General features: G+C 38.3%; 1 protein-coding gene across 12 annotated transcripts in view; it reads left to right on the top strand.

Annotated features, from left to right (window-relative positions):
• The window catches only part of LOC109674848 (kinase D-interacting substrate of 220 kDa-like), a 91,819-nt gene that overhangs the window by 57,529 nt on the left and 19,594 nt on the right, over nt 1-14,696 (top strand). For 7 of the 12 annotated variants that reach the window (XM_074049125.1, XM_074049124.1, XM_074049119.1 and 4 more), the window contains 3 exons: nt 8,988-9,166; nt 10,114-10,343; nt 12,317-12,430. In XM_074049125.1, coding sequence (XP_073905226.1) covers nt 8,988-9,166; nt 10,114-10,343; nt 12,317-12,430 — 523 coding nt within the window. Of the gene's footprint in view, nt 1-8,987; nt 9,167-10,113; nt 10,344-12,316; nt 12,431-13,225; nt 13,311-14,696 lie in introns of all 12 variants that reach the window. The other 5 variants (XM_074049127.1, XM_074049126.1, XM_074049122.1 and 2 more) reach the window with 2 other exon arrangements.

The following is a 14,696-nucleotide window of genomic DNA, read 5'->3' as shown; positions in this document are numbered from 1 at the left end:
ATCCCCAACACTTCCCAAAACAAAAAAGAACACTGTAGGGTTTTTTGTTCAGAGAGCATAGCCAAGTTTCAGTTCATCTAGGAATTGTATTCCTAGAAATCACTTTTATCAAAACTATATTTAGTGGATAGCATCTAATGTATAACTATGTAGTAAGTTTATGTAATAGTTTCAAAGGGAGACTCTTCCTGTAGGCATTGGTTGTACTAAGGTTCCTGGTCAGTTGAACACACTGGAAAATTGAATTATCACTGTATATTCACTAGGACTCCTTTCTTTTGGAGTATGAATGTTTCTATGGCAAAAGAATTAAGTGCTTTTTTAAACATATAGACTGGGATTTTTGTGGTCAGAAATTTTTTCCTCCTATTATTTCTGGTCACTTCTGACCGTATTTCTATTCGTGCACATAACAAGAAGCAAGAACAGCTGAAACATGATGAGGAAAGCACAAGCAGCATTGACTTCTTATCTGGAAGAGCAAGCGTCACTTAGACCAGGGCTGCCCAAGGTGTGGGTGACAGAGCAGTGCCCCTGCTCCAGGTACCGTGCTCCCATGAGTCTGCTGGGCCTCGCTGGAGCCGAAGAGCAAAGAGACAGCTTGAGTATATGATGACATTCTGCTAAGTTTGCATGTGAAACTTTTTTTTTTTAACATGGCTGCTTGTTTCCTTCATTTATGTATATATACTCATACACATATTATATATAAATGAAGTGATCCTGGGCCTTGACATTTTGGCCAAATAGATTTTCTAGTAAATATGCACCCTTAGTGGAAAAGAATGGTTAAAATGCAGATTAAGCTTTCCCAGTAAGTAAAGCATGACGTTAGCTCTGTAGATGATTTCTGCAATGTAGGCAAGGACTTTGTGGTTTGCATTACTTAACTCTAATTGGATCATCCATAAGCATGTCAGCGAAACATATTATATACTTGCAAATATCCTTTTCAAAATCAGAAACAGACAAAATACTGCTGGTTTGTCATGACTATATATCCAGTGTGCATAGTACACAGGTGCTGTGTTTCCTAGTGTAGATATGAATAGCATGCCTGTTGATGCTGACTTCCTCTTGTGGGCTTACAGCAGTGAGTACTAGAGAGAACCTGACACAGTTTGCATGACTTTCTTGAGAGTAGGTACTGACCACTGCCTGCTCACGGGTGCTCTTTGCTTCCTTTTCCAACAAGTTCCTTACTCCACTGAGCAGTGCGCTTTTGGTGCAGTCTGCGTGGACAGTGTCAGCTTTTATTACTTTCTTACTTTCATTACTTTAGCTGTAGACTAACGCTCTTTCTGCCATGTTATCAAAGGTGACTCCTGGAACACTTCCCAAAACAAAGCATTTTCATCAGAATCTTGGAGATGATTAAAACTTAGGAGAAGCAGCAAGGGCATTGTGCAGAGGGACCTATAGTTGTAAATGCCTATAATAAAAAAGATCTTAAATTAATAGCCTAACTTTGTATCTTGAGGAACTAGAAAAAGAAGAGCGAATTAAACTGAAAACTAGCAGGAGGACGGCAATAATAAAGCCTAGAGACAAATAAGATGGAGACTAGAATAATAGTAGAGAGAAACAATGAAACCAAATATTGTTTCTTTGAAAAGAATAATAAAATGAACAAGTCCAGCATGAAAGTCCAGGCTCAGAACTGAAGCCAGATGTCAAGGGGAGCAGAGGTGATTGAATAAGCTGTCTGATGAGGATCAGCAAGGGCAATCAGGTACTTGAACATGGTGGATTTTTCAAGTGTTTTTTCCTAGTCTGCTGGAGTTTTGGGATGAGGTTTTAGTTCGGCAATTAGATGAGCCAAGAAAACCCACAATTTTATACAGGTTATATGTTGGAAAAGTCATTACTACTCTTCTTACCCCTAGATTTAATGTTGAGATAGCTACCATAAAAGTTTAAGTCTCAAGCGTAGGGTTTAGGAGGATGGGACTGTACACACGTGCAGTCATTCATGTGTTGGACAGTTGTGGCTGAGACTGAACTGGTCTCTCCAATCAGTTAGTTGTCATGTTGGAGGAGAAGAGCTGGGAAAAACATTTGGTGGTATCTTTAAGTAAGCAGGATGTAGAACAGGTGCTGTGACTCTCTCAGAGCTGGCACCTTCACTTAGGTGACCTGCCTTGAAGGACTGGAAATGGCACTGGCCTTTGAGAGGTGATGAAATGATCGGTGAAAACATAAAAGAGCAGACAGTAGTACAGCCACTCTGCACTCTATATCACATGGGAGCTGCTTTGCGTAGGAAATGTTAAAGCTGTAAGACAATTGGCATATGCTGACTGGCTGCAGTGTTTATATCAATACACAGGAAGTCGTTGGTTGGAAGGGTAAATCATCTAGATGAACTAAGTGAATATTTGTTCCATGGAACAAAATATTCCTTCCTTGCTTTCTGTGTTAAAGTATATATAACCTTTTTGTATGGAATTCTTATTCAAAGCGTTCTATCAAAGAAAGCACTCTTTTTTTTTCATTTTTATTAAGGTATATTCATTGTACAAGGGGCATTCATTATAACAATTCCAAATAGGCTTACACTGTATATTAGTTAGATTGCCCTCACCACCTCCAGCCCCCCTCCTCACCCCATTTAAAGCAATTGCAAGAGGCTTCATCATTGTTTCATATATATATATATACATATATGTATATATATGTATATATATATATATATATGAAGTCATCAACCATATTCCCTCACCTTCATCTCCTGTATTCACCCTCCCCCTCCATAAATACCCTACCACATTGCTTATTTTACAGTCCTGTCTTTCATTATTAATTCCTAAGTCATTGTTCAAAGGGGTTTCTTGATGTATCCATCCCCTTCTGTTACTCTTCCTTATCCTTTTCTCTCCACCCCCATTATTCAGCACCTTTCAGTACGTATCATTATGTCTTCTACCTACACAGATGTAATGTATTTTCATATTGTTGATTCTATCAGAAGAAAGCACTCTTGTTGGGTACAGAGCCTTTTTTTTGAATTAGTGACTGTAGCTTGTCTCAACACTACGAAATAACTCATGTTTTTCCTTACTAGAGTAAGTTAGTAACATAATTGAGTAATATAGTCTTCATTTGTTTACCTGCCTACTTCATTTTAAGCTGTTTTATTTAAAAGCTTTTGGTTATAGGGATGAAGCTGAGATCCTTATTTTGGTGGTTAGCTTCACTTTTCTACCTGTAGTTATCATTTTGTAGTACTTTATAGTTGTCCAAAAATGTTTACTTGACCCTGTGAGTAGATGGAGTAAATTGTGATGTCTTCATTTTATGGATGTGGCCCCAAGGTTCTGGCTGGTTGTCTTGCCCTAGACTACTTGCTAGTGAGATAGGAACAGGGGGAAAGTAGACTTTTGGGTCAGAAGCTAAACTCACAAAGTACAATGTGTATTTCTGAAATTTCCAACACTTTCAACATGGACAACTTAACTCTCAAATTAAATTACAACATCTGAAGTAATCGAGGTACATTGAAAATAAGACAGTAGTAGATGTGATCAATGAAATAGGTAGTAAAAACAATCCTTAGTGCTTGTATGTGGTGGAACTTACAGTGCATTAAAAGACATTGTAAAAATCTGTTTTAAAGAGCTGGGGCATGGCTCAAGTGGAAGAGCCCCTACCTAGCAGCACAGGGCCCTGAATACATCCCCAGTACCACAAAAGAGAAATGTGAAGGAAAAATGTTGACAAACTTTTCACTAGACTGATAAAGAAAAACAGAAAAAAAAGGACATTACTATCAACTTTACAGAAGTAAAAAGGGTTATATGAGCATATTCAACTGATGTTGATAAAATATTCAGAAAACTAGGAAGAGAAGGGGACTTAAGTATAATGAAAGTCACTTATGTAAAACCCACAGCTAACCTCAATGATGAGAGACTGGTAACTTACCCTTGGAGATGGAAATTAGACCAGAATGCCTCTTGCAATGAACTGAGTATTTTTGTTCCACCATAATATATATATGTTAAAGCCCTAGTCCTAATGTATTTGGAGTTGGAAGTTTGGAAAGCAATTAGGTTTAGATAAGGTCATTAGGTAGACTTCTCCTGATGGGATTAGTGCTCTTCCAAGAAGAGATCAGAGTGGCTCTGCTATATGAAGACACAGCAAGAAGAAAGACTTAGTTCTCTGCAGACCAAAAAAGCTTGTGCCCCATACTTGACCATCTGGTACATCTCAGATTTCCTGGATCTCTAGACTTGAGAAAGCAACATGTCCTATTTAAGCCACCCAGTGTAGGTATAATGTTATAGCAGCCTGAGCTCTTTCTTCCCCACTGCTATGCAGTATTGTACTCAAGTTCTAGCTAGAGCAAGTAGACAGGAAATTGGATAAGAATCAGTAAATTTTTCTAATCACAAATGACATGATCCTACTTATAGAAAATTTCAAAGAACGTACCAGAAAGCTACTAGAACTAGTAAGTTCACAAAGTTTGCAGGATAAATTCAGCACAAAAAAAAAAAAAATCAGTGTTGTTTCTATTCACTGCTATGGATAATCTGAAAGAAAATTAAGACGATTCTGTTTACAGTCACATTTAACAATATAATACCTAGGAATAAATTTAGTAAGTTTTCCTGAGGAGATTGGAAAATCTAAATATTACAATGTCAGTATTACCCAAAATAATCTACAGAGTCAGGGGAAACACCATCACAATCCCAATAGCTTTAAAAAAATAGGGAAAGCTGATCTTCAAATTCATGTGAAATTTTAAGGTATACCTCAAGTAACCAAAACATTCCTGAGAGAGAAGAGCAAAATTAGAAGCACACACTTTCCAGTTTTAGAATTTATTACAAAGCTACAGTAACCAAAACAGTGTGGCACTGGCATAAGGATATCATATCCACCAATCAAGTAGAGTTGCAAGTCTGGAAATGAACCCGAATGTCTATGGCTAGTTGAGTTTCCATGAGAGTACCAAGTCTATTCAGTAGGACCAGGATAGTGTCTTCAACAAATGGTGGTGGGACAAGTTGATTTCCACATGAAGAAAAGAATGAAACTGGACCCCTGTCTCACACAATGTACAAAAATTAAGTCAAAATGAATTGAGCTACTCTTTCTCAAGCCCAAGGTTTTGTCAACATCTGAGAAGATAGAGTGGAAAATATTTTATTCTAAAAGAGTAGATTCTTGCTGGGTGCTGGTGGCTAATGCCTGTAATCCTAGCTGTTTGGGAGGCTGAGATCACTGGCATTGAGGTTCAAAATCAGCCTGGGAAAATAGTTGTTGAGACCACATCTCCAAAATAACCAGAGCAAGATGGACTAGAGGAGTGGCTCAGCCTGCTTTGCAAGGGAGAAGTCCTGAGTTCAAACTCCAGTTCTGCCAAAAAAGAAAAAAAAGATTCTTTTGGAAGAGGTGGAGGGGAAAACTGCAGAGTACAAAGGATTTTTGGGAATTAACTGGTTGAAGACAGGAAAGAGTGTCTGTGGTTGTGTTTCCCTAGAGAATATAGGGCATAAAAATTATTTTGTGTTACCATTTATTTCTGACCCTTTGGCTACAGCGCAGAGTGACTCTCTTCTGTATACAAGGTTTTCTGTGCATAGAGGACAATTAGTAAGTGGGCAAACTGTTGTGGAAAGTATCTGAAAGACTACTAGAACTTAAATTTGTTTCAAGGAAACATAAACATGAGACCCTTATAAAGCAAAAAAGTGCTGGGGGCATGGCTCAAGTGGTAGGGTGCCTGCCTACCAAGCACCATGCCCTGAGTTCAAACACCATTACAAAAACAAAATTAAAACAAAATAAACAACCAAAAAAAAAACCCACAACTGTATGAAAGTAATAAAATTAGCAATGAAGAGTTGTTAAAGAAAATTTGGGCTAAAGGTGTATGTAATTCAATGGTGGAATGGTTGCCTAGTGGTTGCCTGGGTTTGATCATCAGCACTGTTGAGGAGGGGGAGAATATTCTTCTTAATTTTAACCTGCTACATAATGGCATTACTGGGCAGCTACTTCAGAAAAAGTATGATAAATAATGCCTTCTGCATATGTTATGCTCTTAAGAATCCTCTTATGTTTTAATTTAAAATAGAACATTTTCTGTGTGATTTAAATTCTCCTTGTGAATGAAGTGGTATGAATGGCATATGTCATTTCTGCTAAAGAATTACTACAGACTTTCTACAAACCACTGTGGTTTCTAATCAAAATGCTTTAATTTACATTGATGTTAGCATTAAGGAGTGCTTCTCAATTGGTAGCATAGAAAGAAATCATTTTGACACTTACTGGGAGCTCATAGAAGCCTGAGGTTTTAAAGTGCTTTCCGTGGGCCATTTAACTGCTGGCAACTTTAGTTCACATGATTCATAATACTGGAAATTTAAATTCACTCTAAATTGAGAAGTGAAGTTACTTAAATTCCTTAAATGCTAACCTTTGGAAAAATATCTGAAAAATAAAGGCCCATATGATTTTGGTGGCCCACTGCCAAAGATGATCATTTACATAAATACGTCTTTTAGTGGAAGAGTTCAATGCGCTGAGCTCAGAAGGTTGGAATAGAGACTTCAGTCTGGAAGCCAGTGCAGACGTTGGCTTGTGAGCGGCAGCACCGTCCTGGTGTTGAGAACACTGCTGGTATTCAGGCTCAAGCAGTGGGGGCATTAAGATTCAGTTAATTTGTTTCATGTGACTTGTCAGCTGTGTGTTTTTATCTAAATCTTTCCAGCCTCTCTCTTATGTTAAATTCCTGAAATAGAGGAACTACCTTTTTAACTGTTTCAGGTCTGATATAGCCTGACCACTTGTGCAAGTGATGCTGCACAGTAATTCTCCAGGTTTTCCATCTTAGTTTAAATATGTTTAATAATCAATGTGAATGCCATTTTACTTTATTGTGGTTAATCCTATTTCAGAGAACTTTCCTGTTTAGTCCATGTGTGTGAGTCTGTAAGATGACTTCCTGAAATCCATAAAGACAAACTGCAGTCCTTGTTTTCTCATCAGCACCCTTTTCTTTTCTTGTTTGATAATTTTGTTCTCTGGATTTTCCCTTAGGTGACTTTTCCTTTTTTTTTTTCCCGGTGCTGGGGACCGAACTTAGGGCCTTGCACTTGCCAGGCAAGCGCTCTTCCACTGAGCTAAATCCCCAACCCCCTTAGGTGACTTTTAATTTTTGGCTACCATCCAAGAACTGGGTCTCAGCAGTAATGAGCTGGTCCCAAAGAAACAATGTAATGTAATGCTACTACTATTAAAGTAACATTCTCATTTCCCTTCTGAAAGTCTTACCAGTCCTCTAGGATGGTGCTCACATATTCTTGAGTAATTGGAACGTGTTCTGAAGACAGCTCCAACAACTACAAAATAGCTTTTTGAGGAATAACTAACATAGAGTAACTGCCATATTTAACTTGTGCAGTTTCACAAGTGTGTCCAGAAAATCATCATCCCGATCAGGAGTGTGAGGATACATATCGCCTCCACAAGTTTCCTCCTTGTACTCACTCCGTCTTTGTGGCCCTGTTCTCCACATCCCCAGTGTTACAGGCAACATTAACGCATCTATAAATTGGTTTGCATTTCCAGTTGTATATAAATGAAAAAGAAACGCACTGAGCACCCCCTGTCCGCTGGATTCTGTCCCTCAGTGGTTTATCATGAGACTCATGCACATTACTGTGTGTATCAGTAGTTTACTCTTTATTTCTGTGTGGATGTATCATCACGCAGTTATCCATGCATCTGTTGGTGGACTGTGTTGTCAACAGTTTTCACATCTACCTGCCGTCTTTTAACTTCTCTTTCGTGTTTTTCATCCTTTTAGCTCTCGTTTTTTCTTTTTTTTTGTGATACTGTGGTTTGTACTGAGGGCCTCTTGCTTGCCAGGCAAGTGCTTTAGCACTTGAGCCACACCCCAGTCCTCTTGTTTGCAGCCTCAAGTCAGCACATTGCCTGGATCTAATAGGGTGAATCAAGGGAAATTGTCAGCATTTGACAGTTTTGACTTGCAGAAACAGCCATTTTATATAGTTCACCATCTTACCACGTTTTAAATGAATGAACATTACTTATTTTACATTCAAGAATCTCTGCTGATACAAAAGTGTTTTCTAGCTCTTTGAACTCAACTATGTAAGAAATTACACATAATAAAAGAGTTACTGATACAACTGTGGCTCACACCTGTAATACCAGCTTCTTGGGGAGCACAGAAAGAAGGATCGTGGTTCAAAGGCAACCTGAGCAAAAGTTAGCAAGACTCTATCTCAGAAGAACAACGCAGGTGTGGTGGTTCATGCCTGCAATCCCAACTGCTTGAGAGGCAGAGGTAGAAGGGTCTCCTTCCAAGGCTGGACCCAGGCAGAAGCAGAAGACCTTACCTGAAAAATAACTAAATCAAAAAGGACTGGGAAATGGCTCACGTGTTAGTGCAGAGGCTCTGAGTTCAAAGCCCAGTAGTGCAAAAATAAAATTAATTGAGTGATACACTGTATTAGTAGTCATTGTGTCTGCTTGGTAGAAGTGTACATTTTTTCCCAGTCTACTCTACTGTGTTTGGTCATGTATATGTTTATGTAGTAAGCATATATTGAAAATCATGAGCTTCAGGACTGTTCGGTGTCTTTGCTGGCTGTGTGACCTTGGGCAAACTTTTGTGAGGCCCACTGTCCTCGTCTGGACAGTAATACCTTACCTCTTCATCACTGAGCGGTAACCACTAGTATGTGACATATCGGGCGTATGTGTTATTCTCCTTCCTGTTTCCCAGTCCAACCTTGCCTCGACTAAAAGGCAGTATAGTTCTTACCTCACTCATCGTTACTTTAGTAATTTTTTCACTATTCTACATTTTTATTTCTTTTAAAAATATTTTTAAATGAAGGCAAGGTGTGTAATATGTTTATAAGTAACAGGTTTTAAATTATGCAGCATTTGACTTTCTAGTAAGACTACTGACTTTTTTCACTATTTCTTATTTGAAGAATATCAAAGAATATTCCAACAACTAAAGATGTTGAGCCACTGCTTGAAATTGATGGAGATAAAAGAAATTTTGAAGTGTTTCTTTCTTCAAGGACCCCAGTTCTTGTGGCTCGAGATGTGAAGACGTTTCTGCCGTGCACTGTAAACCTAGATCCCAAACTACGGGAGATTATTGCAGGTGGGTGTGAGGAGTAAACTCAGCTTTTCTTCTCTAAAGTCCTCAGAAGTGTCTTGTTGTGTCTATGCTCCGTGGGGAAAAAGTGAGAAAAGAAATCTGAGCCAAACATTCCACAAGAGAATTAATGAAATTAAGAACTAGGAGTCTTGACATCCTTTTTGGGAATGTTAAGAAAATACTGCCTGTTAAATTCTCTTTATTACAATCTCCTCATCACCCCACTAAATTCTTACTTTGGAAGTTTGAGCTCAGATCTCTCTTAACATATGGTTATGATTTTCAGATGCCAATCCATTGTAATTCTCCTATCAGCAGTCTTCTGTTCTTAATAGGTGTCTCTATCCAGAGGATAGAGACATCCAGGGTCTCAGCACAGGGAAATGATGAGTGTTTGAGGAGATGGGTATGCTGATGTCCCTGATTTGATAATTGTACTATAATATATGCATCTGTTGAAGCCGCACATTGTTCCACATAGATAAGTACAATCAGTATGTGGCAATTTAAAACCATAGCTGCTAGCACATTCTCTTTACAGGTACCTGTTACAACGTCACATAAACCTGATGCTTTTTTGGCTGTGGACTCTGTCGTTCAGAGGTGGCTTTGCCTTATAATTTGCAAGCCTACAGTTTTAGTTCACATTGTTTGTACTAATGCTAGACAGGTTTGAGTTTTTAGAGTTGGATAGTCTGGTAAGTGAAGAGAAGAATCCAGATATTGATGACTTTTCAAATAGTGAGAAAAACTTTTATCATAATAGTTGGACTTTTTTCACAAAACAATCTATGGAGTGTCAAGATTTCCTGTCAACTTCTGTAATGCAATTGGAATGCCTGGCAAGAGTGATGCAATTTATGTTTCTGAATCATAGCTCAGGCCAGAAAGGTGGCTACACTAATCACCACTGTCCCGTTTGCCTTCTGGGGTGTGCTGGGATGTCTCAGATGTCCGCGCTGCAAGAGAGCAGATCAACATAGGAGGCCTTGCGTATCCCCCACTCCCTCTGCATGCAGCTGCTCCTCGGGCCCCAGCAGGGTGCAGTCAGCCCCCTTCTGTCTGCTCTTCCTCCACGTCCTTCAGCGGGCCATTCACAGGGGCGCTGGTGTCACCGCAGCAGCCTCACAGCAGCTATTACAGCGGCATGACGGGCCCTCAGCATCCCTTCTACAACAGGGTAAGGAGGGGTGCATCTCTACTTTCCAGAATTCCTTCCGAGGAGAGGTCATAAGTGTTTTGCTTGTGAATTCTATTACTGTTTTGAAGCTATACTTTGACTTTAAAATAGAAAAATGGAAAGGGTATGATCTTTTTAAAATTAAGACTTTTGACTTTTTAGCATATTCTCGAGCTCTAAGGTGTCTGAATGTTAGCGGTGTTTTTACTATTTATTTTCATGACACGTTCAGCAGTAACCATCCTTTGCTTTAAAGGAATCCATTTCTCTTTTGTTTGTTCTTTTGGCATATCTTATACAGTAATTTGTATTGGCATTTACTTTAATGATCAGCTTAAGTTCTTTTAGTAGTTCCTTATATATAGACATAATTTATGTCTTTTAACTTTGAGATAATAATAGGAACGTTCTGCTTGGAGGACTCAGATGTTCTCAGTTAATACTGCTATAACCCATTCTTAGAATTTTAGTTTACATTGTCATGTATAATTGTTTACTTAATACACATCTACAGTTTGGTAAATAAAAGGTGACAACACAATTACCAGTGATTTTCAGACCCTGTTAGGTTCAGTTACCTGAAGGTATCTAGTCTCATTTTCATGACCTTAAATGCTAACATCTCTTACAGGAAAATGGAGCAGGAACCACGGTATTAGCTTTGTGGAGCTGTACTCTTGGATGCATTGCAATTTCTTAATTTTGTTGTCTCCCTATTCAGTTTAATTCAAGCAAACACAGGGGCTGGCATTCATTGAAGCCAGCTGCCTAGCCTACATGAATTTCATATGAGCTGGTAGGAAAGAGTAGATTAGAATAAATGTGGCAAAGAAAGAATTGCAGAACTTAAATTGAGTTTTTAGTTTTTGAAACATGTTGGCCATATTAGTAATTAAATATACCACTCATAGAGCTGAAGGAATGGTATTCTGTTTTTCCATTTGGACCAGGGAGAAAGGTGGAACAATAGCATTTGTATTTTATCCTTATAAAATGATATTTTTGGTAGATGTGTGAAATGCAGATTTTTATTTACCAGACTTAAAATCTGCTGTAATTGTACCGAAGATGCTTTATACAACACCAGTCGAAGTTTTGAGCACAACACATTTATTGCCAGCCCTTCTAGGCTGAGATGTGTGTCCACTAATTTCATGAATAACACTAACAAGATAATGCTTTAATTGCATTTTAGTGTTTTTTAAATTTTTAAATTTTCTCTTGTTCTTAGCTCCAGTGATTTTTTGCTATATATCTTTAAGATTTTTAGTCTTCCGGTAAAAGCAGCCTAACTCTCTTAAACTGTCAGGGGTAAAACAGGTGAAAGAAGTTGCTACCTCATAGTCTACTGCTATATACTTAGCCCATATAATCTGGTATATGAGGCTGGTTAGAAGTAAATGCTACAGTTAGTTGTAAGTCCTATGTAATCAGTGGCTTCCCGTGCTAGTTACATTTGCTCATTTAAGGTATAGAGTGCACTCTGTAGAGTATCAGGATAAACTCCTGGAATTCTAGCTGGGGTGTTCCCATGTGATCCAAACTTTTTGGTTCTGATTTAGATCATTCTTTATTTGTAAGGAATAGTATTTTAGTAAGAGTGCAGACTGCTTTTTAAAAAGAGACTATGGCTTAATATGTGCAGATCACTTAGAAACTCACATACACCAAGCTTATAAATATGTAAAGTGTAAAGGGAAACATTTGTGTCAAAATGTATGGTGCAAAATGTTAGTTGCTTTAAAAAAACAAGCTTATATTAAATGAACAATATAAAAACGTGAATAATATATCTTAAGTTTGGGTTTGCTATCTTACAGAATATGAGGGAGGTTTCTTTATTCTTTTGTTTTGTCACTTGTTTTAAAAATTTTGGAATTGTATTTGATTGGTTAGTTTCATTTGATGAATCGCATCACACTTTAATTTCTGTAATTGTTCACGCCCTTTTTTTGTTAAGTATTTCTCCATAGCCATTCTTTGCCCCATACCTTTACACGCCAAGGTATTACCCTGGCAGTTCCCAACATCTCATCTCACGTTCATCAATAAAACCGAGTTTGCCCAGAGATCAGAACAATGGCCTAGTAAGTATATACAAGGGTAACTAAAGTGTTAATCTCAGAAACATGGATAGCATTAGAAAATGGGTTTTCCTTTCCAGAGGAAAAGAGCACAACTTATTTTATGAATAGTTTTAAGAAACAAAGCTACTACTAACATAAAATGTATATTGTCTTCATTTCCGGTAAATGTCTATGGAGGGAAAATGGCCAGCACACACTCATTAAGTGTTGAGTTCTTTACAACTAGAGATAATCTGCTTCTAATGTAGTAGTGTTTATTACCAATACCTTAAAAATGAACCTTTATGTCTGCTAATTTCTAATATCTTTTAAAGGAAATATCATATATGGTATCGTGTATGTGTGTGTGTGTACAGAAGATGAAGCCAGGTGTGGTGGTACATGCCTGCAATCCAAGCACTGGGGAGGCTGAGGCAGAAGGGTGGTGAGTTTGAGGCTAGCCTGAGCTACATCATGAGGTCCTGTCTCAATGAAGACGAAAAGAGGTTTAGTTAAAAAAAATTTTCAGTTTAATGGCACCAGTTAAACAGGATAAGAAGAAATCATTTAATTAATTACTCCAAAGAGAAACACATTTGTGCCCAATATATTAATGGTTCCTGATGAGAAACTTACGGTAACAATTAAAAAGAGCTCCTGCAATGTAATTGTAATTAAGTTTTAAAATGCTGTGACGGGAAGAATCTAACCCCAGTAGTTCTGTTATCTGCACTGTGAGTTTACATCTTCATCAGTCCTGTCCGTGTCTTGCTCTCCCTGCACCTCACTCCCGCGCTGTCCTGTTTATGTTGGTAGGAAGTTATCAAGGAGGAGGATGCTGAGGGGCTTCCTTCACCCACAGACTCCTGCAGGGTAATGGAGTCATCTCGTAGTGTGCAGCGCTGGCTTCTCCCTGCTTCTGCAGCAGTAACGACCGTCTTAATTGCCATGGCAGTTCACTAACTCTGCACTTGGGGATGAGCAGCTAGCGTTGAGTAAGCAGGTATTAATCACTTCAGCTCACGAGTGTGTACTACACCTTTACTTCCTCCTGTTTTCCCCTTTCCAGTGGCATGGGATGGGGTCTCTTATTCTGTCGTAAGGAAGGTCTGTCTGCACTAGTCTTTGGGAGTACTCAGTTGATATTTGTTCCTTAGTGCTGAGCTCTGTTTTCACCTTTGACTGTTTGTTGTAAAGCCTGTAGTTGGTACTACACACGTGGAGCAGTTTTGAAAGGATCCAGAGTCACCTTTGAGACTGCAGAAAGACATGAGCTAGATGGTATAGCCCAAATGCATCTTTAGTAACTCATTCTTAAACTAAGTATCTGCATTTAGTGAAGTCTTAGTGCAAGTCTTCACACAGTCCTACTTGTGTATCTTTGTTTATTAAGATAAACATTTGAGCTAGTTCAGCATGTAAAGGAAGTTGTTTAAACCTTTTTCCCCTCAACACCTTAAGGTAGGTTTCTTTAAAACAAACAAGCCATAGAGGAAGTCACTTGTATAATGACTTTCAAGACTCATAGTTAATAAGAAATGGTTGTGATGAGCCTTAAATTAGTCAATCAGTGTGAAATTGAAGAACAGAGTTTGTGTTTCAACTATTGTTGTTTTGTATACAGAATGCACACTCCCCTGTAAATGTGATCGGTTTCATCTACAACTACGCTGAAATGTGGCATAGTAGTTAGAGTTGTGAGTGAATTATTGCTTCCTAAGTTTATTCACTAGTTTTAACTTAAAACATGCATTTGGGTAGGCAGTAGTTTCTTTTAACTTTAATTTACTTTGAGTTCATGTTAGTAAGAGAGGAAAAGAGAGCCATTTTGTTATTTTTCTTGAGCAGTTGATGGTTCTTAAGCTATTAACATTTTGGCGAAGTGTTTGTGTGACTTCAGTTATCTGCAAATGGTAGACATAGTAGACCACAGTCATTCTGGTTGGTGCTTAGGAAATCGTCAACCCATGGATCATCACCACTGTATGCAAGATTGACTTTTAGTTTAGTAAGAGCCTTTAATACAGACATTCATGCATGCAGTGCAATTCTCTGATCTAAAACTCCTTATCAAATTTTTTTAAATGAAAACCAGATCCTGTGAAGAATTTGATGGCCTTAATGACACAGAAGTGCTGAAACAATAGCTATAGTTATTCCATGCTCAAATATGTACACAAACAATTGTAATTAAAAGGTACCTGAGAGCCAAGCATGGTGGTGCACAAGTGAAATCCCAGCACTCAGGAGGGCTGAGGTAGGAGGATTGTGAGATCAAGGCCAGCCC

This window comes from Castor canadensis, chromosome 12 (genome assembly GCF_047511655.1).
Source record: "Castor canadensis chromosome 12, mCasCan1.hap1v2, whole genome shotgun sequence".
NCBI lineage: Eukaryota > Metazoa > Chordata > Mammalia > Rodentia > Castoridae > Castor > Castor canadensis.
This window is presented reverse-complemented; position numbering and strand designations above follow the sequence as displayed.